The sequence below is a fragment of the Lithobates pipiens genome, unplaced genomic scaffold, assembly GCF_037356315.1.
Source record: "Lithobates pipiens isolate NorthernLeopardFrog02 unplaced genomic scaffold, aLitPip1_a1.2 Scaffold_27, whole genome shotgun sequence".
Classification (NCBI taxonomy): Eukaryota; Metazoa; Chordata; class Amphibia; order Anura; family Ranidae; genus Lithobates; species Lithobates pipiens.
This window is the reverse complement of record NW_027507788.1, coordinates 174,928,057-174,954,646: the sequence shown is the minus strand read 5'-3', so window position 1 is coordinate 174,954,646 and position 26,590 is coordinate 174,928,057. Positions and strand designations below refer to the sequence as shown.

The 26,590-nt window shown below is 46.5% G+C and overlaps 1 protein-coding gene across 1 annotated transcript in view; it reads right to left on the bottom strand.

Annotated features, from left to right (window-relative positions):
- Positions 1–1,025: 1,025 nt before the first annotated feature.
- Positions 1,026–26,590, bottom strand: part of ZMYND12 (zinc finger MYND-type containing 12) — a 43,602-nt gene continuing 18,037 nt past the window's right edge. Inside the window, exons 5-8 of the mRNA XM_077457916.1 lie at positions 21,411–21,533; positions 18,669–18,777; positions 17,147–17,292; positions 1,026–3,018 (exon numbers count right to left, since the gene is read on the bottom strand). Coding sequence (XP_077314042.1) covers positions 2,887–3,018; positions 17,147–17,292; positions 18,669–18,777; positions 21,411–21,533 — 510 coding nt within the window. The 3' untranslated portion in view covers positions 1,026–2,886. The remainder of the gene's footprint in view (positions 3,019–17,146; positions 17,293–18,668; positions 18,778–21,410; positions 21,534–26,590) is intronic.

Below are 26,590 nucleotides of genomic sequence, written 5' to 3'. Positions count from 1 at the left end.
ATTGTACCGGGAGTGCATAGTGAGCGCACGCTCAGCACGCACCGGCAGTTCCCCGCAGACAGACATGTGCCAGCCGAGAGTTATATTCATTAGACTAGTGGGAATACGTTAACAAAGTATTTTAAAGGGGTTGTAAAGGTTTATGCATTAAGGTGAAAAAACACCTGTGAGTGACCGGTATCCCCCCCCCCCCATTTTACTTAACCCTCAAACTTGTCCCACGTGCTTTCTCTCTGTGCCCGGGGTTCACGGCTCTTGATTGGATAGATTGATAGCTGCGCAGCCATTGGCTCCTGCTGCTGTCAATCAAATCCTATGATGCGGGGGCGGGGCCTCTATGGATGCCGAATGCTATACTTGGGAGCATGCCCACAAGGTAACACCACGGAAGAGCGCTTCTCCTATCTGATGTGGGGAGGAGCCGAGAGAGCCACCGAGGAACCCCAGGTTCGGGGCCACTCTGTGCAAAACGAGCTGCACAGTGGAGGTGTTCGCTTTTTTTGTTTTTTTTTAAAATAACAAACCTTTTAGTGTCTAGTGTTTTAGTACAAAGTTGTTGTACTGTATGCACAAAGAATGATTCCACACACAAACCAGTTGCACAGGTCCACCGACATGTGGGGGGCACCCCAGGAGTATTTACACCTCAATATAATGTATACATTAGGCACTAACTAAGTACGTCTACAATGCCCTCTGATGTGTATAATTAAAAAAAAAAAACAGTTGATCCCTCACCCCCCACAGCTTCAAATTCTGATTTTGAAAAGTCACGTCAGTACCCTGGAAAAAAACAGCAACATCAAACCTTTCATATCTGCAAAGTAAAGCTGTATTCACTTAGTGCAATGTGTACAACCTACAACCGGCAACAGCAAATCTGAGGGAGCGGTACAAACTGTGGTCGAATGTTACATCACCCTACATGAGGGAGGAAGCCATTATAGAAAGATGTTTGGCTGCCCTTTGCATGACAGACATCTACAGTTCTGAGATAATCTTCACAAATCAGAAATGCAAATCGATTACAAGAAAAGTGAACAAGGTTTTTTATTATCACTGAGACAGGCCTAATATAAAATATCACACAGGGTGCCATAAGCCCTAAGGCCTAATCTGTGTACACACAAAACACAAAAGTGTTTTCCAAATAGCTTTAGATGGCTGTACTGCTTTGTGCTGGATTTAGCATGAAACTGAAGCATGTTTTACCTAGTTTAGAATAAAAAAAAGGATATTTCTCTATTTATTAAGTGTCTACACAATACACAACAGTAACACGGCCTAGTAAGCCAACAACAAGGAAGCCTGAGTTGATCAAAATGGCCGACTGTTTACATAAAGTCGCTAACTTCTCCCGGCTGCGTTGCCACAAATTGTGTGTGACTAAAACCTGTCTCGTTTAAAAAAAAAAAACAACAGAGTTTTGGATTGCAGACACACCGAAATTGTTATGCACAAGTGAATGTAAGCTTAAGAATAAAACAAATCACTACTTCAAGCCTTACTTCACCAGAAATGTACCCTTACATTCAAGCATTGTGAGTGCACTGTATGTATCACAAGGCATGAGCAAACCAACGTGTACAAATAGATTTAGCTATATAAATATCCAACTGTAGGTAAGCTATAATGTAAAATGTAAGTGTGCTAATTGCTTGTATCTCACGAAGCTTATATTAGTGTGCCAATAAAGATGTTCACACATGTAAATAAATGTAAAAAGGTTAAAAAAAAAAAAAAAGCAATGTTAAGTAAAATGTATTTATTAAAAGCCAGTTAATGTATCATATTTTTATTGTTTTTTTTTTTTTTTGTTTTTGTTTTGCAAGAAGGGGGTCACATAGTGGACTCCCAATCTCTATAGCTGTTTTATACAATTATTTAAATTCACAATGGCAATGGAACACCAAAATGACTGTTTTGCGCTAAATATGATGGAAAAAAAATAATTTCTTAATAAACTTGCTGGTCCAAGATACATTGTTGTGTGTTTTTTTTTTGTTTTGTTTTTAAACTGCTAATTTACCTGAAACTGAAATGAAAGCAGAACTCTAGGCTTATTAAAAATATATTGAATCTTATGAATCAATGGAGGAGATTTACTAAAACTAGAGAGTGCAAAATCTGGTGCAGCTCTACATAGAAACTAGTCAACTTCCAGGTTTTATTGGAAAAAACTGAGAAATTGCAAAGATGGACTTTGTAGGCACACACAGGCTATGTGTGTGCCTACAAAGTCCATCTCTGCAATTTCTTATATTTTTCCAATAAATATTGGGATGTTGGCACATTGCTACTAGTTAATCCACAATGTCACCCTGTGAGGACGACATTCCAGGTTTTATTGTTAAAGCTTCAGGCTCAGTTTACACTGATGCAACAATCGCCCTGAATTTGGAGCACTTTTCGCATCAGCAGTCGGACCCCAGTCAGACCTCATTCAGTGCAATGGAACCGTTCTAATCGGTTCAACTCGAGTCGCTCTGACTTAGAAAAAGATTACTGCACTACTTTTGGTCTGACTTGCATTGACTTCTGTTAAAGAAGTTGTATGCAAGTCATGCCGAAGTCGCGCTGGGATCCAACATTCAAAAGTCGCGGGCAGTGTGCATTGGGGCTCATTGAACAAGCTCAAGTTAGAAGCTGATTGGCTGCCATGTACAGCTGCACCAGTATCTGAGTGCTCCAGTTTTAAAATAACAAGGGCAGAATATTTAATAGATGGAAAGATGAAAAAATGACTCAAGGTCCACTTTAAAGCGAAATTCCGCCTCATTTTTTTGAACTATGAACTATAACAATTCCCATCTTGAGTTTGTTGCATCCATCCCATTTTATGCAGAGTCTACAATTCAAAGAGGTTTGGCAATTCGGCTTTGAGTATCATAGAAAAGGACGTTGCCTTGCAGACATTTTTCTTTCAATGCTCTCCATAAAGAGCGGTAAGCTGTCTGGTTTATCATCCTCTGGCAGCAGCTGGGTAAGTTGCAGGAGTTTGCTTCCCAACTCATGTGCCTAAAATGTGACAAAAAAGTTAAATATATGTTAGTTCCAGCTAAATCACATGACCGTTTCTTTTCACTGCTTCATCTCCAGTATGGTAGCACCAATGTAGGTGCGGTACAGAACGGTATTTAACCACTTCGTTGCCGAGCCTATTTTTGAGATTTGGTGTTTAAAAGTTAAAAACTGTTTTTTTTGCTAAAAAATTACTTAGAACCCCCAAACATTATATATATATATATATATATATATATATATATATATATATATATATGGAAAGGCCAGTATGGTGGCCTGGAATTATGGGTGGAGCCCGGTGGAGTATATAACCAGCCCGTTCGCCTGGCTCCCTCGTCGGTTCCGGTGCGCGATATCTGATACGTCAGAAATCAAGGGCCGACTATCCACGAGACTTTACAGTGAGCCGGGTTCGTGAGTTCCTACGTTTTCGTCCGCCTCGTGTCGACAAAACCTTGTCGTTCATCAGCGTCCGTCCGGTCGCCGTCTGAGTCGCTATACTCTAATCGAAAGTTTCGTTGTCGTACAACACGTCTGGGCCGGCTGTCGCAGGTAGGGCTTCGGCACCCTTTTCGTTTCATGTGTTATTAAAGTCACGAAAATTAGATTCCTGAACTCACGAACCACTCACTCTAGGTCACACGAACGGCTTAACCGCGACACTTGTATTCGGTACCTCACTGTCACTACCCCTTCTTCGTAGAAGTCGTTGTCACCTTTTTCGATACATGTCGTTCGTGCCAACTGGCACTTCGTTTCGTAGCACGTCGTTGCTAAACCGAATGACTCTTGTTGTGTTCGAACCGATCGAACCATCTCGAAATCACAGCCGTCTGCTTGTCGCGCTAAATTGAGCAGTCCGGGCAATGTCAATCTCAGGTTGTTCAAAAACCAAAAAAAAAAAAAAAATCATGTCATACCGTTTGTACTATGTCCGTCATGTCATTTCCTTTCATGTCAATTATTGCAGTCACTTCAATCATGTCAGTCGGTGATGTCGGATCATTTAATTTTCTTTGTCATGGCATATCATTTCTGTCACTTATTACGCTCCAATTCGAATCCCATCGCATTCCTCATGCATCGATTCGTTCTGGTGCGCCCAGCTGCACGCCTCATTTCAGTACCCCCCCCCCTTTTGCCTGAGCTCCACGTGGCAGGGTCCCCCCCCCCTGCCTGATCTCCACGCGGCAAAGTCCCCTCCCCCCCCCCCTGCCTGAGCTCCACGTGGCGGGGTTCACCCCTCGCCTGAGCTCCACGTGGCAGGGTCCCCCCTCCCCCCCCTGCCTGAGCTCCACGTGGCGGGCTCCACCTCCGCCTGAGCTCCACGCGGCAGATCCCCCCCCTTCCCCTCCCCTGCCTGAGCTCCACGTGGCGGGCTCCACCTCCGCCTGAGCTCCACGCGGCAGATCCCCCCCCCCCCCTCTCCCCTGCCTGAGCTCCACGTGGCAGGGTTCACCCCTCGCCTGAGCTCCACGCGGCAGGCCCCCCCTCCCCCCCCCTGCCTGAGCTCCACGTGGCGGGCTCCACCTCCGCCTGAGCTCCACGCGGCAGATCCCCCCCCTTCCCCTCCCCTGCCTGAGCTCCACGTGGCGGGCTCCACCTCCGCCTGAGCTCCACGCGGCAGATCCCCCCCCCCCTCTCCCCTGCCTGAGCTCCACGTGGCGGGGTTCCCCCCCGCCCGAGCTCCACGCGGCAGCCCCCCCCCCCCCCCCCTCCCCTGCCTGAGCTCCACGTGGCAGGCTCCACCTCCGCCTGAGCTCCACGTGGCGGGTCCACCTCCGCTTAAGCCCCACGTTCTATGCGCATCTGCGTGGAAAAAAAAAAAAACGGGGAAGGGAAAAGGAAATTTTGCATCTACGACGCAACCAAGTCACGTCTCTGTCGCCATACGCACATTATTCTAAATTCGGTTGTCTGCTCGTTTCATTTATGCAGCTCGTTTCAGTTATGTCTTTCTTCACATTTTCCAGTCTTACCTCCACGATTTAGCTAGACATCTCTCTGCAGGCATAGGAGTCTCATACAAACTTACCTTCATCTCCTCAGATCAGTCGAGTTTTCAGTAGGTCCAACCTGCACCGGGTCGGACGGTGCCTCCTTAGGTAAGAGAATCTTCGGGAAGGGAAACGCCCACAAGCGGTAGTACCCTTCTCGAAAAAAAAAAAAAAAAAAAAAAAAAAAAAAGTTTGCTTAGGAGTCTCCTACGAGTCTTGTAATCCATGTCACCCTCTTAGGTTTCGTATAGGAGAAAAACCCGGTCCCAGGGATTAATAAAGCTTACCAAGTCCGGATTTTGCCACCATGTCCCAGGCTGGCAGCGAGGACTACACGGCTCCGTTGTCTCCGTCTCTTTTCTCAGAGAGCGGCAGCCAAAGGTCCTTCAGAACATGGACCATCCCCAGGCTGACGGCCGAGTTGAGGCGTAGGGGTGTACCCTTCCCAGCTACAGCCAGAAAGGCCGAGCTCTTCAGGCTCCTTTTTCCTCCCCCAGCCGCGGTTGAGGATAGTGCCCAGCAGGCCTCCCTGGGCTCCATCGCTGCCTCCATCACGCAGCTTCACACGCTGGTGTCATCCCTGACGACCTCAATGTCAGAAGTTCAGAGTCGGGTGGCCCTCCTCGAGACCCGCCCAGTCGTTTCTCCTCCTATACCAGCTTCACAAGCAGTGGAGAACACCAGCGCAGGTACCCCCGGGTGTACACCAGTAGTGTACCCTTCCCATTTAATATCAGCCAACATCAGGAAGGACATCCTAGAGGGAAAGGACGTCAATCTGGCCTCGCTACTGATATCCATTCACGAGCTGGCAGAAAATAAAGCTTATACTTGGGGGGACGTGTCGGTGGTCCTCAAAGCCAAAGACCCCAGGCTGGACAGAAAGCTGTCAGTCACCGAGTTCACCCTGGCCTTCGGCATGCTGAGGGATGTCATCTGCTCGGCCTCCCCCGGCAGAAGGGAGGAACTGGATCGTTACCTCCACGTAGTAGTCGACCTGGGGTACAAATACGGCGGTTTCGCTTTTTATGACTATCACCGCTCCTTCTCCGCTAAGGCGGCCGCCAGGCTCTCTCAATTTCAGTTACCTACGGATTGGAGTGCCTTGGACACCGAGTTGTTCTGCCGACACTTCGCAGGGCTGCGGTCTCCTCTTTGTGCCATCTGCCAGTCAGCTACTCACACCGCGACTTGGTGTGCCAGCTCGGTGGCAACCCCGCCTGTAGACGGTCCATCGACCTCAGGTTCTGCCCAGGCCCTACCAGCACCGGCACGCCTGCCTCAGACAGATAAACTGGGGCGCCCGGTCAAGACCTTGGGTGGCGCAGCCATCTGTAACAACTATAACAGTGGGTCGTGCAATTTCAGCCAGTGCAGGCTGCTCCATGTATGCTCACGGTGTAATAGAGCTCATCCCAGGCTCATGTGCGAGCTTAAGCAGGCTAGGAAATCATGACTGAGCCGGGTCAACGTGTCGTGGCTCGGTGTCTACCTCGCCAATCACCCCACCCCCTCACTTGCCACCTACCTAGTCCAGGGCTTTACTCAGGGCTTTCATACAGGACTTATTTCCCTCCCTCACCTCACACACGAGTGCCAGAACCTGCGGTCAGCAGCCACCGACGTACAGGCCATCGACCAGCTGTTACAGGCAGAACTAGACCGGAATTTCATCATAGGCCCTTTCACGAAGCCCCCATTTAACACCTGGCGAGTCAGCCCTATTGGGCTTGTCAAGGGCAAGTTCTCAAATAAACTTAGGTTGGTCTACGACTTGTCAGCGCCTTATTCTTCCTCTGTCCCCAGTCTTAATTCTCTTATCCCCTCCGAGGAGTTCTCCCTCAAATACGCGTCCGTAGACATGGCCATCCAGGCCATTCTCAAGTCAGGCACAGGTACATGGCTCTCCAAGGCCGACATCTCGGACGCCTTCAAGCTCCTTCCTATCCATCCATCTCTCTGGTGCTGGCATGGCATCAAATGGAGGGAGCTCTACTATTTTGCCACTAAGCTGACCTTCGGGTCCAAGAGTAGCCCCTGGCTCTTCGACTCGTTTGCGCAGGCTCTCGAATGGATCTTGCTGCACGTAGCCCAGTGCCAGGGAGTCATACACTACTTGGATGACTTCCTGCTGGTCGAGTCACCTGGCTCCCTTCCAGGGGATTTGGATAAACTAAGGGTGGTCTTCAATAATCTTGACGTCCCGATTGCTGAGCACAAGGTAGAGGGCCCTGCGCAGGCAATCACCTTCCTCGGGGTCAGCTTAAATACCAGCACTATGCAGGCCAGCCTTCCCCCGGATAAACTAAGCCGCATCAGGTCGGTCATGAGGGACTTCACCCGCACCAGAACTTGTACCAAGAGGCAGTTACAGTCCCTTCTCGGTATGCTTAATTTTGCCATGCGCATCATCCCTCAAGGTCGCGCTTTCATATCACGCCTGTTAGTCCTACTGTCTCAGTCACAAGACCCGGAGCATATCCTCAGCCTGGACCCCGCAGCTATAGCAGACCTTGCCATGTGGGAAGAATTCCTGACGTCCTGGAATGGCGTGTCCCTCTTCATTCCCTCCGTGTCCTCCTCATCGCCGCAGGTCGTGACCGACGCAGCGGCCTCCACGGGTTTCGCGGCAATTTTTGGCCACCTCTGGCTTGCAGCCCCTTGGCCTCCTCAGATACTGGCTATTCCGGGCTTCACCGAGACGTCCTCCCTATTTGAGTTGTACCCCATCGTAGCCGCTGCCCATACGTGGGGCCGCAGTTGGTCCGGTCAAACAGTGACCTTTTCAACGGACAATCTCGCCACTGCGGAAATCATTAACAAAGGCAGGTCCAAGTCTCTGGAGATTATGTCCTTCCTGCGGCGACTGGTCCAGCTCTCGTTATTGTTTCAATTTAATGTCCATTGTGCCTTTATCCCCGGTAAATCTAACCGGGCAGCGGACGCCCTTTCCCGCTTTAACTTAGTTTCCTTTTTTGATCAGGTGCCCGGAGCCGGACCAACGTCAGCAGTTATCCCGGACTGGTCTCAACTGACCCTGGATTAACCCCTCACCTAGTAGCCGCGACTCAACTCATCAATCACTCCCTCGCAGACAATACCCGCAAGGCCTACCAAACAGCCTGGAGGGCCTTTAACCGCTTCTTAACGTCTCACTCCACAGAGACCTCCCGGGTCAAGCAAGTTCTGGCCTTCGTTGCCCACTGCCACTCGGACTTGGCGCTATCCGTCAACACGATCCGACTATACCTGGCCGGGGTACAACATTTTACGTCCCTCCAGGACCCCGCTGAACCCTCCTTGTTCACTTTCCACGCCATTCGGGCCGTCATGCGTGGCATCCAGAAACGCCAGCCTGCGGCCTCCCTCAAACGCTTGCCTATCACAGGAGACATTTTCAGAAACATGTCCGATATTTTGGCCACTGCACCTTTCGGACTCCACACTAGTACCATTATACAAGCAGCCATACACCTGGCCTTCTACGGCTTCCTGCGGCCAGGCGAGTTTACCTCCAGTAGCCCCTCAGCTCGCACGCTATGCAAGCACCACCTGGTCAGGCACGGAGACCATTTCATCCTGCATATAGCAGTGTCCAAGACGCAACAACTTGGCCCGGGGACGGACATACATTTTTATAAAACTAACAACCGCTGGTGCCCGGTCGCCATGCTCACCCGCTTGTTGACCCTTCTGGCCGATCAACCAGGAACTGGCCCGCTTCTACCATTCCACGGTAAGCCACTGAACGCAGCCCAGTTCATGGAGCATGTCAGGATACTCCTGGGCATCCTTCACCTCGATCCGGCTCACTACTCCGGACATTCGTTTCGGATCGGAGCAGCTTCAACTGCCTCCCGCCAAGGGGTCCCGGTCCACATCATCAAAAAGTTGGGTAGGTGGAAATCCGCCTGCTTCGCCCGTTACATACCCAATCCGCAAGTAGAGATGGCCCAGGCCTTCATCAAGCTCACCCAGTAACAAACTCGAATCAATAAAGGCATTCCCTACCTGTATGTTTTTGCCCCCTTATTTTGGTATACCCTACGTTAGGCCAGGGCACACTTTCAGGTCCGGTTCAAGTAAGCGAGTTTTGTGTTATCCTTGTTTGTCATCCTTATCCGTATCGGTCAGAGGGCTCTGGGCCATAAATGGAAAGGCCAGTATGGTGGCCTGGAATTATGGGTGGAGCCCGGTGGAGTATATAACCAGCCCGTTCGCCTGGCTCCCTCGTCGGTTCCGGTGCGCGATACCCACCCACCCATCCCCTGTCAGGGCATTTCTCAAGCATTATACTCCCGGGCGAGTACTCATTTCACTCCATTTCATTTTCATTTCATTCATTACTCATTTCTCTATCAAGGGTATGCCCCCTTATTTTGGTATACCCTACGTTAGGCCAGGGCACACTTTCAGGTCCGGTTCAAGTAAGCGAGTTTTGTGTTATCCTTGTTTGTCATCCTTATCCGTATCGGTCAGAGGGCTCTGGGCCATAAATATATATATATATATATATATATATAATTATATATAAATATAAATGTATTTATTTTCTAACACTCTAGAGGGTAAAATGACGGTCATTGCAATGCTTTCTGTCACACCGTATTTGCGCAGCGGTCTTATAAGCGCACTTTTTTTGGGAAAAAATACACTTTTTTAAATTAAAAAATAAGGCATCAGTAAAGTTAGTCCATTTTTTTTTATACTGTGAAAGATAATGTTAAAATTGTGCCCGCTCATGGAATGGCGACAAACTTTTACCCTTTAAAATCTCCATAGGCAATGTTTAAAAAATTCTACATGTTACATGTTTTGAGTTACAGAGGAGGTCTAGGGCTAGAATTATTGCTCTCGTGCTACCGATCATGGCAATACATCACATGTGTGGTTTGAACATCGCTAATCACGTATGCGTTGACTTCTGCGCGCGAGCTTGGCGGGACGGGGTGCGTTGACTTTTTTTTTAATTTTATTTTACCTTTTATTTTTAGTTTTTTCACTGTTCTTTAAAAAAAAAAAAAAAAAGTGTAACGCCCTCAGATGAAGTCGGATATGACGAAACGCGTCAGGGCGTAACTATACCGGAAGTGACGAGTGCGCCTCAATCCCTGCGTTTCAGCGAGCGGTGGAAAGGCAGGATACAGCGAAAACGTTCGTTCCTCCTCGAGCACAACTGAACCAATGGGATAAGGCACAGTACTTTTTCAATGCTTAAATACTTTGTTTATTTGGTACGCATATATATGTTGGGTTTCGTTTTGTCTAATAAATAGTGTTAAACAATATCACACTATGTTTGGGCATCTTTGCTTTTTTATATGAGACAACTGGATTCCAACAAGAGAGACATCTAGTGGCCATAAGAAGCATTGCTGATTGGCAGTCTAAAGGCTTTTTGATCTTGGTGTTCGGTGAGTGCATCCCCAAAGGGGATCGTGTGTGACCCACAAGTGGTGAACTTTTATGGTGGAAGCTGCAGTTTAATCACAACAGAGAACACATAAAATAAGCACCTTCTATTCTGGACACTGATCAAAATTTTTATGAACTCACCTTATATAAAAAATCTTTTAAGAGTGTGCATGCGCTGCTATATATGAAAAAGTGGACTTCTTTTTAAAAGTTACAATTTTTTGTATATTTCTTATATTTCTGTGTTTTAAAAAAGCAGCAGCTAAAGAGTGGATATTCTACGTCAGTAGAGTACCACTTTAAAAATTACAAATCTTTATTTCATATTATTTTCTTATTTTGCATACTGGTTTCCTAAAGCGCAGAGTGGTGTACTATTTAGGCAGGCATTTATAGTAATTTTATAGTACACTCTTGCATAACTTTTATTCCTATTACAAGGAATGTAAACATCCCTTGTAATAGAAAAAAAGCATGACAGGACCTGGGTTCAAAAAGACCTCAGATCTCATATTTACACTAAAATGCAATAAAAAAAAGAAAAAAATTTGTCATATGAAAAAATGACAAAAAAATAAATAAAAAGTCCCTTTTAAGAGGTATGGGTGGAAGTGACGTTTTGATGTCGCTTCTGCCCTGCAGTGTCATGAGTGGGGGCCATCTTCCCCTCACTCGTCTCCATGCACAGCTAGGAAAGGACCGGATTGCCTCTGCTGCTTACCGAAGGCGTTGGCAGCGGCGGAGGCGATCTGGTCCGTTCCCTAGCTGTGCATGGAACATTTTTTGTCATTTTTTTCATATGACAAAATTATTTTTTATTTTTTTATTGCATTTTAATGTAAATATGAGATATGAGGTCTTTTTGATCCCAGATCTCATATTTAAGAGGTCCTGTCATGCTTTTTTTCTATTACAAGGGATGTTCTATTACAAGGGGGGGCCCTCTCCTGCCGCCGATAAAAGTGTTCTTACGGCGAATCAGCTGCAGAGAACACTTTTATCTGAAAGAGAATCACCGGCTCTTGAAGAGGATACTGGGGTTATGGTAGCTAGCTGCTACCATAACAACGGTATTCCTCTTCAAAGACAGGACGTTCAGGAACGTCTTATAGGAAGGAAGTGGTTAATGTATCATACAGTCCTAACTTTGTTTAAAGTGGTTGTAAACCCTAAGAAAAAAACAAAATAAAACTAAAAAACCTGCAAGACAAAGGCGTAATGAGCTAGTATGCATAGCATACTAGCACATTATGAATTACTTACCTGAGATCGAAGCACCCGCAGTGGTCCCGGTTCACTGCTCCGGCAGCTGACATAGCTCCCGGAGGTTACTTCCGGGTATCGCGGCTGCGGCCAATCACATTGCTGTGATGTCACTCCCACGCATACGCATGGGAGCTGCTGGTAGGGGCACAATATAACTGAAGCAACAGCACGTACATGCCATTGCTTCAGTTTGCTTAAAGTCATTGTAAACCATTACAGACCACTCTGACCTACAGGTAAGCCTAGATTAAGGCTTATCTGTAGGCCCAAGAAATATCTACTAAACCTACACGGTTTAGGAGATATTTGCAAATGACAGCGGCGAGCAGGCGCACTAAGCTTGCCGTCAGTGGCGGCTCCCGCGCGCATGCGCGGGTGCGACGTCATTGTGGCTCCGGCCATTCACATTGACGGAGCGGCGATACCCAGAAGTCACTCTGGTATCATGGCGGCATCGGAGGAGGACGACGAGGGTCGTTTCAGGGGCTTCCATCTCAGGTAAGTTATTCATAATGAGCTAGTATTCTATGCATACTAGCTCATTATGCCTTTGCCTTGCAGGGTCTATTTTTATTTTTATGTTTAGTAAGGCTTTACTTCCTCTTTAAGTGCACATGTGCAGATGACGTTGGCACATGCAAATACAGGGATATCTCCTAAACAGTGCAGGGTAAGGAGATATCCAGTGTAGCTACAGGTAAGACTAATTATAGGCTTGCCTCTAGTAAAAAGGGGTTGTAAAAGGGTTTACAACCACTTTAAAACAGTGCCAGCATGTGACTTATTTGTATTCTGACACATGCCACACATTTATTTATTTGTACACTGACACAGCTGCTATGTCTTAATATGACATGCTGGTGCGGGCCCCTAAATGCACCATGCAGTCATTCTAGGACGCACATCTGCACGCATGACATATTGGGACAGAGTGGCTGTGTCTCAGTAGAAATAAATAGGATGCCGGCACAGGGATATATGCAACACTTTATACATCCCCAAGCCAGTAAAAGACAGTCCTACTTGTTAGACGCATGTCTGCAGAACGCCTTGTGTGAATGAAGCCTAAAGATTAATATCATCATCATCATGATAATCCCACAATACAGGTCTGGGGCTCATTGCTCCTGTACTGTGTGATTATCATGATGATAGTCACATGATGATTTAGTCTGGTCTAAATAATGTGTCCAGGTTTCAGGCGGTCAGAAACCCGGACACATGATTCCAAACCCGAACTGTCCGGGTGAAACCTGGACAGGTGGCAACCCTAATTTAGCTGCTTTATAATTCCTCATTGTGGGCAACAGCCAGGGCATGGCATAGAAGGGTGATACTTAGTGACTACCTTTTTGGAGACAATTCATTGCAGATTTGATGCTTTCTACTTTCCTCACACATTCCTCAGCCTGCTGTGGTGGCCTGTCACTCTCATTGTGTTCACACACAGACACACTTGCTGTGTCACCATCGCTGCTGATGATGGCTGCTGCACGCCGCTATTTCCCCCTCCTTCATTTCATCATTGCAAAATGCGGCTCCTGGTGGTGTTAATCCGCCTGAGCGTGGAATTTATAAAAAAAAAAGTCTCTCCATGCTACAGCATCCTGGGCCCCTCTAAATGAACTGATGGCGCCCAGAAAAGTTGGGGGAAGCAGAAATAGTCCCTTCAGCTGCACTTAGATGATGCCTCATGAAACTTAAATCTGGTGAGGTGGCAGAGGGAGGGAGCCTCAGAGTCATAATATTTTCTTTGGAGGGGGGCAATTGCCCTGTTGCCCCCCCCCCCCCCCCGATCCACCCCTGCTCTGAATCCCATGAGCTCCTCAAGGCTTTTGTTCCCTCAAGCGTCACCCGCACTTCCCTGCTGGGTCCCTAGCTTGGCACTCCAGATACCTTTCAAGCGTCACCCCTGCTGACCGGCTCGGTCTTTGGCTTGACACACAAGGCTGCTCTGCAAGCGTCACCTCTGCTAGTTGGGTCCCTGACTTGATCACCGCCTGAAGTTTTCCGATTCTCCAACATGCCCGTTCGGTGAGAATGTTGCTCTGGTACTTGCTTCAGTTACTCACTGTGGTCCCTGGTAAAGGTGGTTGGTCCCTTAGTGGCGACAGCTTCCCTTCTACCTCTGGCCAGAAGAACCATCATCCCAACCCGTGCTGCTCGCTTACTTCTGGATAGGCCCTTACACAGCCTGGCAGCCAGATACACCCCCGGGATAGGCCCAATCTTCAGCCTAGCAGCCCGGGGCACATGACACACATCCACCCAGACAGCCTCCCAGGTGGCCCAGAACATAGATCACCTGACTCCACCCGAATATATGTGTTCTCCCAGCAGGCCAAGGGATTCAATAAAACACCTGCCCATTGGCTGAGACCTCAAATATACCCATAACTTGACCTTGAAATGTCCTTCTCACATCTAATGCCACCAAGTGCCCGGCCACCTAGTGGCAAAAGAGAAAAGTACAACAAGGCCAAACTTAGGGAGAAATCAATGGATCTCTAACAACTATCTACAGAAGCTACTCCTGACAAGGAATTTGGTGAGGAGCTCCCTGTCTAAACCACAGGGCGCTACATGCAGAACCAAGTTTCTTGATCTGCCCATTAGATCCTGCCAACCTCCAAATGTAAAAAAATATATATACATTTTTTTCAAACAAGTTGTTCCTTTATAAGCTCTTTGTCATTCAATTTGACAGTTCAAAATCACATGGCCAGTCGCACCCTATTGCCGGCAATGGAACCCCTCAAATCCTTGCGGGTGAAGTTGCAGCGACTTTGCAACTGAACTACTCCTTTTGTGATTTCATTGTGACTTGCATTGACTGTTAAATTAAGTCTCAAACCATAAACTAAATCAGAGGTCCAAATCGTACTGATCTTTGGCTTTGAAATCACGCTGAACTAGCGCGATTACAAAGCCACACTGGTGGCTTAATAACTCTTAGAATTTTGTTTAATTTTGTTAGTTTTTGTGATATCCCTTTTAAAAAATTCAAATCTAAAAAAAGCCATTTTAGTTGTAAGTAACTTTACCAGAAACTAATTTTTTTCCTATAAAGAGGACAAATTGCACAACAAAAATATGCACTTTTGCAAAAGAACACCAATGAGTTTTGATGGATTTTAGTTTCCAGACTGAAGAAAATAAATTGTTTATCATACTGTTAATGAAATTAAGGCTTTACCACTCTGGCAGCTCTCCGTTTCTCGGCTGCAGTAGGGGGCAGTGTGGTGCACGATTCGGTGCATCACAGGGCATCACAGGGCTCACTTTGTTTTTGTTTTGAATAAACTTTATGTGAAGTGTACAAAACATACAGTTCATTCATAGCAATGAACTGCAGTGTAAAACGCTGAAGTGCTGTATATTGGCATGCGATTTGGCATGGTGTGCGGTGATAAAATGCAGACTGTCTGCATTTTAGCACAGCTGTAGGTTGTATTGCTGTGTGAATGGGACACATAGGAAGCAACTGCTTCCTGTGTGTCCTTGCTGGGGTTGCCACCTCACCCCTTTAAACCCAAACACATCTGAATTACACAGGTTCTGAGGCTGATTAAATGCAGATAAGGCACCAAGTAAGTTTAATTACCAGCTTAATTAGCCTCAGAACCTGTGTAATTAATATGTGTTCGGGTTTAAGGGGATGAGGTGGTCCTTGCGATGACAGACATTTTACAATGTGGTAAAATGTCTGTCACTGCAGTGTATACAGGGCAGGACTTAGGGTGGTGGGGGCCCCTGGGCTTGAGTCACTTCCGGGCCCTACCTTCTATACATTACTGTATTTATCAGTGTATAACGCGCACCCCAAGTTTAGAAGGGAATTTTAAAGAAAATAACTTTTAGGAGGGAAGTTTAAGAAAAAACTTACATTTAAATGCCCATCAATGCAGTCTTATCAGTGTCCATCTGCAGCCTTGCCCATCCATCTGCAGCCTTGTCCAGTGTTATTGAAGCCTTGTCAGTCATTTGCAGCCTTGTCAGTGTAGCCTTGTCATTGCAGTCTTGAAGTTTAAAAATGGCACCGCCGAGATACAGAGTCTTGTGTATCTCGGCAGCTCTCGGGTCCTCTTGGTGGCTCTTGGGTCCTCTCGCAGTCCCAAGCGGAGCCGAGGGAAGCCGAGTGTACTCAGCTCGGCTCACAGTCATGCCCAAGCACTCCAGCAGTGAATGCATGGCATTTCTCATGGAGGGTTTACTGATGATGATAACAGTGAGCCTGTATGTCTATATAATGCCACTTGTAGTCCCCATCTAAAGCCTGTGTGACAACATTGATGCACAGTTCGGAGACAATGACAGCACGTTGTCACCCTATACCAGGAAGTGCCTGAACAAGGACCACCATTTTTATTTTCAAGCCCCACTAAAGGATAACAAAAAAATTATCTAAATGCCCGTTTTTACTTACCTTAACCCGCGGCCACATGATGCCGTAGCCCTGAGTCTTCTCCTCTTCTGTTGGCTTGGGGTTCTTCTTTAAGTGTTCACATCACTGCCTGTGTGATGTGGACACTTCCTATTGGATGGCTGCCTGCGGGGTCCTCTCAGAAGCGAGAAGAGGTTTGTCACCAATACATGGGGATGGTAGGGAGCCATATCAGTGCTGGATTAGCGGTCTATTGTGTTGAATTGGTGGCGATGGGGGATTTGGAAGGGGAACTTAGGGAAGCCTTGCAGGCTTCACCAAATAAAGGGGGGAAAAAACGTTGTCGGCGTAGGTTAGAGCGGATTGGTAAAAAGTAATTTTATCCTGGAAGGGGGCTTTTAAGCGAATTTCCGGAGAAAAAAAAATAAAAATAGCAGCTACAAATACTGCAGCTGCTGACTTTAAAAAAAAAAAGGACACTTACCTGTCCAGGGTGCCTGCAATATCCTCACCTGAAGCCGACCTGTCCTTCAGCTCTGGGTGGCGGTGCCGGCATCTTAAGTAAGGGAATCAGGAAGTAAAGCCTTATGGATTCACAGCCTGTTTCCTTACTACGCATGAGTTGCACTGCACATTCTGACTGGTCCCTGCTGTCTTCTGGGACCTGTGTGTCTCCCAGAAGACAGCAGGGGGAACACAGATTGCCGCATACTGATACTGCAGCAATCTTCTTCCGGAAGTGGGAGCAAATACCTGTATTAGGCAGGTATCTGCTGCCCCCTCCCCACTGAAAGGTGCCAAATGTGACACTGGAGGGGGGGAGGAACCGGATAAGTGGAAGTTCCATTTTTGGGTAGAATTCTGCTTTAAGTTATTACTGAAAGATGCAAATTTACAGATGAAAAATAAAAATGACTTTTAACATGACTTTAACATGCTATAAGTTTATATGCGATTTTAGCGAATGGGTTTACATATACGTTAAAATTTAAGAGTACTTTATTTGTAAAAAAGAATCTACAGGACAATAGTTTAAATTAAAACTTTTATGGGGACTTACCGCCTTAAAATCCACTCTGAGATAGTGCAGCATAGCCAGGGCATGTAGAACTTTGGCTATGTTGGCTGGCTCCTTCTTTGCAGCTTGTTCCCTGATGTCATAAATAGCACTGAGGATCTGAAGAGCTTCTGCTTCCTGGTTTTCATCTACGGCAAGGACATTGCAACAAATCAGCAAAGAAAAACATGTTTTTGGGCTGGAGTTTTGCTTTAAAGAGAAATATTTCTCCTAAATAAAAATCAAAGTATATCTAAAGCCTACATTTTTTCTAGAGTTGGATACAATAGAGTAAGTACAGATTTACAATTTTATAAAGCTGATATTGTCCCCCTCCAGTGCTCTCCAACCACCAGCCCCCCCCCCCCCCCCCGGTATTCTTCTCTGCCCTGCCCAGTGCTCTCCACCCCCCCAGTGTTCACCAGCTCCCACAGTTCGCTCTGCCCTCCCCAGTGTGTTCTCTGTTCCCCCCTGTGCTACTCGGTAAACAAGCCAAATGCCAGGAACAATTGGTAGCAGAGACATAGACAGCAACAGGAGCAAGAGCAAGATATTGGCTGAAGAGAGCGCAATAATCTGGCAAACACAAAAGCATGGCTTAAATAGGAAGGAGCAGGGAGTTCAAGGTTCAGGAGTTCAAGGTTCAGAGAATGCTGTCCAGCAGTTTTGGTGGCTCACCAAGAAGAGACATTGCCAGACACAGCAGAGGTTCACTCCCAGATCCTGACACCAGCTAAGTGTCTAGTGTTTTTAGAAGCAGGTCAACAAAATCAGACTTCATATTCCTTTCAGTACAGGTTTCCCTTAAAACTAAACTCTGGACATAAAGCTCCCACACAAAGTCTAAATAACCGCTAGGTTATTTTTTTATGCTGGGTCCTGGGTTTTTCATCTTCTTCCCTGCAGAGCAGGACTGTTGTTCTTCTTCACGTGGCCATGACACTACCTGGGAGATGTGGACACCTGCTTTTGTCTTCCTTTTGCCAGGGTACTCTCAGGATCCAGAAGATTTCAGTGGCGAGAGGACAACACTAAAGGCCCATACACACGATACAAAATTTTCATATGGTGAGTAACCTCTTCACTTTCAACTTGAGACTAGCATGCCACAAAAAACGAATGCTCGGTCGCCCGAAAATCTGATTGTGTGTTCGAGGCATAAGAAGCAACCGGATGACAAGAGCGCTGGATCTACCAGCCATTACTCGTGGAGGTGGTGCCAGCATGAGGCAGATGGCAGAGTTAGGTGAGTATAAAAAAGGTTTCACAAGTCATTATTGCTTTAATATCTGCTGAATGGGTGAAAGCGGGGAATGAAAGGGGTGAGCTGCGTCCATCCTGAGAGATGGGCTTTAATTGCACCCATGAGTACTTAGGGAAGCACATAAGCGCCCCTCATGCCTCCATGATAAAAACATTTTGCAGCAAAATTTCACTGAGAACTAATACTTATTCTCATTACACACATACATATTGTTATGAGAGGTTTAGTCACATTGGTGACTCCTTTGACAAGGATTCCTACCTATGCCTTCTTGATCGCTGTCATCAAACCAAACAGGACCAATTCTCATTGAAGATCTCATCTGAATATTAACCAATCTGTTCAGGTGAGTGTGCCATATATCCGTTACCTGAAATATAATAAATCCAGGATGATGATGATTACTATGTGTGTGTGTGTGTATATATATATATAATTTATTTATTTATTTATTTTATTTTGCATAGAGTATAGTATTTTTCCAATATCTGTGTTCCATTGTGGAGATTTCCCTTCACTTCCTGTCCCATAGCCAAACAGGAAGTGAGAAGAAATCCCTGCAAAATAAGGGAATTCTTTGGGGACCCCCAGGTCATGAGAACTAGTGTCCACATTTGAAGATTTCCCCCCCTATTACAGTTATGGGGACAACCCAAATCTTTTACTTTCACTTTCAATGATAAAGGTAAACAGGACAAATAGAGAGGATAAATCTTAACGGGGGTGGGAGCTCACAGACAGCAAAATTGTAAAGATGTTCTAATTCCTCTCCACTCTATCCCCCCCCCCCTCAGCCCCCCTCAGCCCTAGGGTTGCCACCCTTTCTTCAAGTCAAACCCGAACACTTTAGCGGTGCACGACAATTTTTTTTATAGTATAAACTTAATATATATTTTGCTATTAAATAACATTTCTAATCATATGAAGTTAAGAACAAGAGTCCCCCTTTACATCAGAGTCCACAGAGTTCCCCTTTTACATCTGAACTCGCAGAGTTCCCTTTCACTGTAAGGGGGGACTCTGCAGACTCTGATGTAAGGGAAAACTCTAACATAAGGGATGCTCTAGGAACCCTGATTTAAGGGTGGACCCTGAGAACTCTAATGTATGGAGAAGACTCTAATGTAAAGGGGAAACACTGTGGCCTCTGGTATAAAGGGGAACTCTGATGTAAGGGGTGCTCTGAGAACCCTGATTTTCCTTAGTGTACTTACTCAGAGGCAGGAGAGAGAAGGGGGGAGACTTCAGTCACAGACAGGGATGGATGGTGAGCTCACGCACCACCTCTCATCCAGATGTATCTGAGGCTGCTGGACTTCAAATTTCCGGCCCGACTTACTTTCCTATTCTGGGGCTCAGCACCAGGGATTGGAGTGTGGGCAGACACAGAGGGGTAGGGGTGGGGGAGGCGCTGATCATGCCCTCTTTCCTCTCCTGTGTGTGTGTTTGGGGGGGATTGTTAGTGCTGGCTTTGGGCAGTGTTAAAGATTGTAACAGACACTCTAAGCTTAGACAATTGTATGCAGCAACCCTGCTGGGAGGCCATAGTCCAGTTTAAATAATGTGTCCGGGTTTGAGGCAATCTGAAACCCGAACACATGATTCCAAACCCGAACTGTCCGGGTGAATCCTGGACAGGTGGCAACCCTACTCAGCCCCCCTAATATTTACCTAAGCCCCATCTAGATCCAACGATGTTGTAGGAGTGTATGCCCAGGACTCGCCTCCTCATTGGCTGAGACAGCAGCACTCCAATGAGGAGAGAGGGGGGGTAGGGGCCGGGCCTCGGCTCTGTGTCTGAATGAACACAGGGAGCTGCAGCTCAGCTTGGGTGCCCCCATAGCAAGCTGCTTGCTGTGGGAGCAGGAGGGAGGGAGGATCTGGGCTGCTCTGTGCAAAACCGCTGTACAGAGCAGGTAAGTATAACAGGTTTGTTATATTTAACTAAAACATAGACTTTAGTATCACTTTAAAGTGGTATTAAAGTAATTTTTTCCAAAATCAGATGCTAATATTATAATATTCGATTTTTTCTGTTTATTCATTTTCTCTGCTTTCTTTTAAAACAGTTTGCCAACTGTGCCCCTACATTGTCATTCGATGTGTGCCTCTTGTGTTGCCGGGACCTATAGCCAGGGCCGGGACAAGGGGTGGGCGAGAGGGATGCCTGCCCTGGGCGCAATGGGTTACTGTGGGGATGGGGGCGCCTTCCTTCTGTTACAAGACTGACAGAAGTAGTGACAGTGGCAGTGATTGTGACAAGTGAGTGACTGCTGAGGAGCATGCACATAATTAATGGGGGTGGGTGGGGGGGCAGTTTAACATTTTTGCCCTGAGCACTGGATGACCTTGTCACGGCACTGCCCCTAGCGATGCGACTCGCGCTGCCAGCTGTTCGCTTTGCATTTACAGTTGTAGTCTCAAGTATGCAAGTACAGGAGACTCCTACAGGACTCCAAAGATCCTGGTGCACACGTAGAATGGCAATGTTGGGATTCAGCAGGGGGACAGTTAAAAAAAGGAAGCTCCAAGGAGGAAATTTATTAAAAAAGCATCAAATATATGCAAGTTATATTAGTATTTGATTTAAGAAAATAATTACTTTACAATATAATTAACATTTTAACATATATGGCTCAAGTCCTCCTATATGTTGCATTTCATTTTCCCACATTTTCCCACACTTCCAAATAGATGTCATAGATGTAACTCAACCGTCCAAATCAGCCATAGTGCAGCAAGTATACTATGGATATCTGTGGCCGGGAGCCTAGGCATTTGCAAACAGCTGTGGCCTCCTGTCACTGTAAGCATGTGTCCACACATCGAGTGATTGCATGCAGTTAGGGACAGATCATTGGCCCCAGACACACAGATTTGTAGGATCATTGCTGCACCATCATTCATTTTTTTTAACATTAAATTGCATTCGGCTATCATCAGCCACACAAATAAAATAGATTTAAAATATGTAGGCGTTTCCGATATGCAATGCTGACCTACCTCAGAATACAGAGAATCAGCAATGTCCATTTTATTCTGCCGAAAAAAAACATTGGCCATATGGAAGTATCCTCCCGCAGTGCTGATGTCACTAGGTCCGGAAACGGTGCTCGCATAGTAAATCTAAGATTGATAAAATACTTATACTCATGATTATTTAAATACAGTCAGGCTTCTTTAATAGGATAAAAATCAAAGGTGCTCACTGTACTGCTTAACAAACAGCCACTAGAGGGAGCAACAGCAAATCGGTGTGTACCACTTGCCCATGAAAACAGGAAACAGCAAGCAAGTTAAAGCGGGGCTCCACTGCCCTAAACGTTTTTTTTTTTTTTTTGGTACAATCACAAAGATTATGTCCTTAAGGCCTCTTTCACACGGGGCGGATCAGTAAAGATCCGCCCCGTGATGATCCGCTCGCTCAGCGGGGATCGCTCCGTTGTCCTGTCAGCTCTCCGCTCTCCTCTATGGGGATCGGACAAGCACGGACCGTCTGTCCGTGTTCATCCGATCCGCTCTGCAGACGGACAGAAAAATAGGATTTTCCTCCGTCTGCAGAATCGGACAATTGCGGAGGCGGACAATAGCGGGTGTCTGCGGATGCTCATCCGCAGACACCCGCTATCCCATAGGGATGAATGTATGGCCCGTATTTCATCCGCAAATGGATGGATGAAATACGGACATACCATCCGCATGTGTGAAAGGGGCCTAACATTTATAACTCACTTGTTGCATGTTTTCAGTCTTAAAGATGTCCGTTTTCTATAGCAATATCAACTTTTAATAATTCTTGTAGCCGGGTCTCATCTTACCTGTGGGCATGTGAAGCCCACAGGTATCCTCTTCCAGGATACAGTGCCCCTTCTCGACCAGGAGGCACTGCGCCTTGTATTCCCAATCTCGTGCATGCGCAGTAACTTTAAAGAGGAGCGCCGTCAACAGCTAAGGCTGCCGTCGCAACGGGCTGCGTCGTCGGAAGTCTCGCCCCGTTGTGATGGCAACGGAGCTGTGCAAGTAAGAAATCACGCAATAACTCACGTCAGCGGGCCGCCGCACTGACTCCTGGGAACTATGACACAAGCTCCCAGGAGACAGTGCGGATTGAGGATATTACGAATTATCCACACTATCCCCGCCCATATCCGCACTATCCCCGCCCATATCCGCGATCACCATAGACAGGAAATGGACAAGATAACAAAAAAAAGGTAATGCTGAAAAAAACAAAAAAAATAACTTTCCGTTTTTGAAGGATGACTTATGTTAAAATCGGGTGGCGCTCCGCTTTAAGATAATTTCATATAAATGCATAAAACCCCATGACAAACAAATATAGTTCATAACTATATGTAGAAGAAATATTCCAAACACACAGGACCTATGCTACCATGAAGTAAAAATGTATATTTTTATCCAGATTTCTGGAAGTATTAGGAAGAGTTTACGTGAAGGTTACAAGATAGTATGAGGGTTACAAAAAAGAGTTAGAGCATTACAGGTAGGGTTACACTGAGGGTTAGTGCAAGGGTTACAGAGAGGGATAGTCTTAGGCAGATCGGAAAATTGGCCCATGAGCGTCTATTTCCCTGTGGCTTTGGGTGCCTGGGAGATACAGGTACAGTATCCAGCCTTGCTGCCAACAGACTGTCAAAATCTATGACAGCTGAAATATGCGGTGGCTGGACACGGCTGGAAGGTGTACAGGGTGGTACTGGCTTTTATGGCTCTATACCCCAGAAGATGTATACCCTGAATGCAGAATTTCTGCCCCAAAACGTGAGTACCATAAGACACAGCATCCAGCCATTGCGTATCTCAGTCTGTTGTAGATTTTTAAAGTTCATTGGCAGCGGGGCTGGATGCTGCATCTGTTTCTCCTGAAAAAATGAAAATGCTGGGAGTTGACATTGATGGACCAAACCAGCCGTCTGCATGTAGCTTTAGGTTACCTTGAAGGTTAGTGCAAGGGTTACTGGGGCATTTGTGTGAGGGTAAACGTTAGGGTTGCAAGGATGGTTAATGTTATTTAAAGGAGGGTTAGGGTTGCTGCAAGAGTGCAGGTTACAAAGAGGGTTAGTATAACGATTACAGGGAGGTTTATCTTGAGGAATAGTATTAGGTGTACAGGGAGGGATAGAGTTGTGATTAAAGGGAGAGTTAGTGTTGGGATTACACGGAGGGTTAGTGTTTTTGGATTACAAGGAGTGTTAGTGTTGGGATTACAGGGAGGGTTATTGTTGGAATTACAGGGAGGGTTAGTGTTAGAATTACAGGGAGGGTTAATGTTAGAATTACAGGGAGGGTTAATGTTAGGATTACAGGGAGGGGTTAGTGACAGGTTTACAGGAAGGGTTAGGATTACAGGGAGGGTTTGTGTTAGCATCACAAAAAGAGTTAATGTGAGGGGGTCTCATTTTCTGCACCAAAATCTACAAGCACTCATCTCCCAGCGCTGAAAGCTAACACTAGTGTAGTGTCTCCAAAAAAGAAAATTGTCAGCTAATTAGGGGCATCCAACTTGAAGTTTAGGAAATAAATGTCCACTGTAAAATGTTCTCTACATTTTGTAAATTTAAAGTAAAGCAGACAAACCCTGATGCCTGTGAGATGTAGCCGGTAACCAGGGTCACTGAGACAGGGGTAGTCAGTACAAGCCAAGGTTCGGTGCCAGGGGGATAGCAGAGGAGACGAGGTTAGGTGGGAGCCGAGGTTAAGACAGGTAGCAGGCTGAGGAGATCCATTTATCAAGCCGAGGTCAAGGTCAGGAGGCAGGCAGGAGACAGGTTTGGAACAAGTAGGGTCTGTAATCAAGAATCACAGGAAACAGGAAACACAGGAACGTCGGTAACAGATTAGATCAAACAGCACTTCAGCCAAGGGCTGACTTCCTTATAAAGACCTATGTGATGTGCTAGTGGAGGTGCTGGGCCCTAGAGCCCTTCTGGTTCTTTGACAGGTGTTGGGTTCTAGAGACCTCCTTCTATTGGTACCCTGACAGTGCCCCACCCCCTGGCGGGCAGCCATCTTTCTCTGATAACTGGTATGGAATTCCCAAAGGAGTCTAGGAGCATGGATGTTGATCTTTGGTTCCCAGGAGCTCTCTTTGGGTGGATACCTCTTCCAGATATTGGATTTGCCTACCTTTCTTTCTGCAATCCAATACTGACTCCCCCTCGTATTCTATTTCTTCTCCAACAGTTACTGGTGGAGGAAGTGGTTCCACTCTCCCTGGGAATGGATCTGGAATGGCCGATTTAAGGAGAGAGGCATGAAAAACTGGGTGAAACCTATTTGAATTTAAGCCCTCTATATGCATTTTTGGAGGGTTTGGTAGTTTTGCTGTATAAAAGCAAGTCTGTCCTGAACAGCAGGCACTGCTGATTCTGATATAGTTTCGGGCAAGGCAAGAGGGTGGAATCTGTAGTTGGCCAAGGACAGAGACTGGTTTGTGGCTGAGTGTAGTGAATCGTTATAGGCAAATTCTGCCAGTGGCAGCAGCAAAGCCCAGTCGTCCTGGGAAAGGGCAGAGAAACAGCGCAAGTACTGCTCCAAGGTTTGAGTTGTTTGCTCTGTTTGTCCGTTGCTCTGAGGATGGTAGGCCGATGAGAGGCAAAGTTCTACTTTCAGGGCCTTACAGAGCGCTCTCCAAAACTTGGAGGTAAATTGCACCCCCCGATCAGAAACAATGCTACTGGGTAAGCCGTGGAGTCTCACAATTTCCTTTATGAACGTGTGGGCGGTCTCAGTTGCTGAAGGTGTGCCTGCCAATGGTAGAAAATGGGCCATCTTGGACAGACGGTCCACCACCACCAGGATGGCCGTAAACCTTTCTGAGGGTGGGAGCTCCACAATAAAGTCCATGGAAATCATTTGCGATGGACGTTTGGGAATTGGTAAGGGTCTCAACAGTCCCCAGGGCTTTGTCTTGTCACCCTTGCTATTTAGGCACACTGAGCAGGATCTGACATAGGCTTTACAGTCCCGACTAAGTTTGGGCCACCAGAAGGACCATTGGATGATCTCACTTGTTTTACAAGCTCCAAAGTGGCCAGCTAACTGGTGGTCACGGTACATCTTGAAGACCTGAGGCCTTGCCTCCTGAGGTATGAAGACCTTATCCTGATGCCAGAGTAATCCATTTTGTTTTCTTAACAAGGCCTGTTCAGATTCAAAGCATGAAGCAGAGGCTCGTTCAATGACTGATTTCAAACTGGGTTGAATCAATAAAAAGTTCTGGGCTGAAAGAACGGTGCTCGGGGGAGGAGTTTCCATATATTCAAGGAACATATGGGACAAGGCGCCCGCCTTCCCGTTTTTGGATCCTGGTCTATATGTTAAATGGAAGTTGAATGTAGAGAAAAACAGTGCCCATCTAGCCTGCCGGGGTCTTAGACGTTTGGCGGACCTCAGATACTCCAAGTGGTCGGTGAAGATCGTGATTGGGTGATTGGCGCCCTCCAATAGATATCTCCACTCTTCGATGGCCACCTTAATAGCCAAAAGCGCTCGGTCACCTACATCGTAATTTCTTTTGGCCTGGGTTAATTTCTTAGAGCAGAAAGCTACTGGGTGCAGTAGAGCTTTTGGGCCCAGATACTGAGAGAGTACAGCTCCTGTTGCCACTTCAGAAGCATCTACTTTGAGAATGAAAGAGTGCTGGTTCTGGGTGTTGCAACACCGGAGCAGAGGTAAACAAAGTTTTGAGTTGAATCTCCAGTAGAAGTTGGCAAAGCCTACAAATCTTTGGACACCCTTTCTGTCTGAAGGTGCAGGCCAGTCTAGGATTGCTGAGACCTTCTGGGGATCCATGGAAATCCCCTCAACAGAGATTATGAGCCCCAAGAATTGAATGGATTGTTTCTCAAATTCGCACTTCTCTGCTTTGGCGTACAAACCGTGACTGCGGAGGGTATTCAGTACCTTCTTGACATGGTCTCTGTGGAGTTCGAGAGAGGCAGAGAAGATCAGGATATCGTCCAGATAGACGATCAGGAATAAGTCAAGGTGCTCTGGGAAGATATCATTGCCTAGGTGTTGAAATGTTGCGGGGGCATTGCATAGCCCAAAGGGCATAACAAGGTATTTAAAGTGGCCAAAGCTTGTTCTGTTTTCCACTCATCCCCCTCTCTAATGTGCACCAGATTATATGGCCCCCTCAAGTCCAATTTCATAAATAC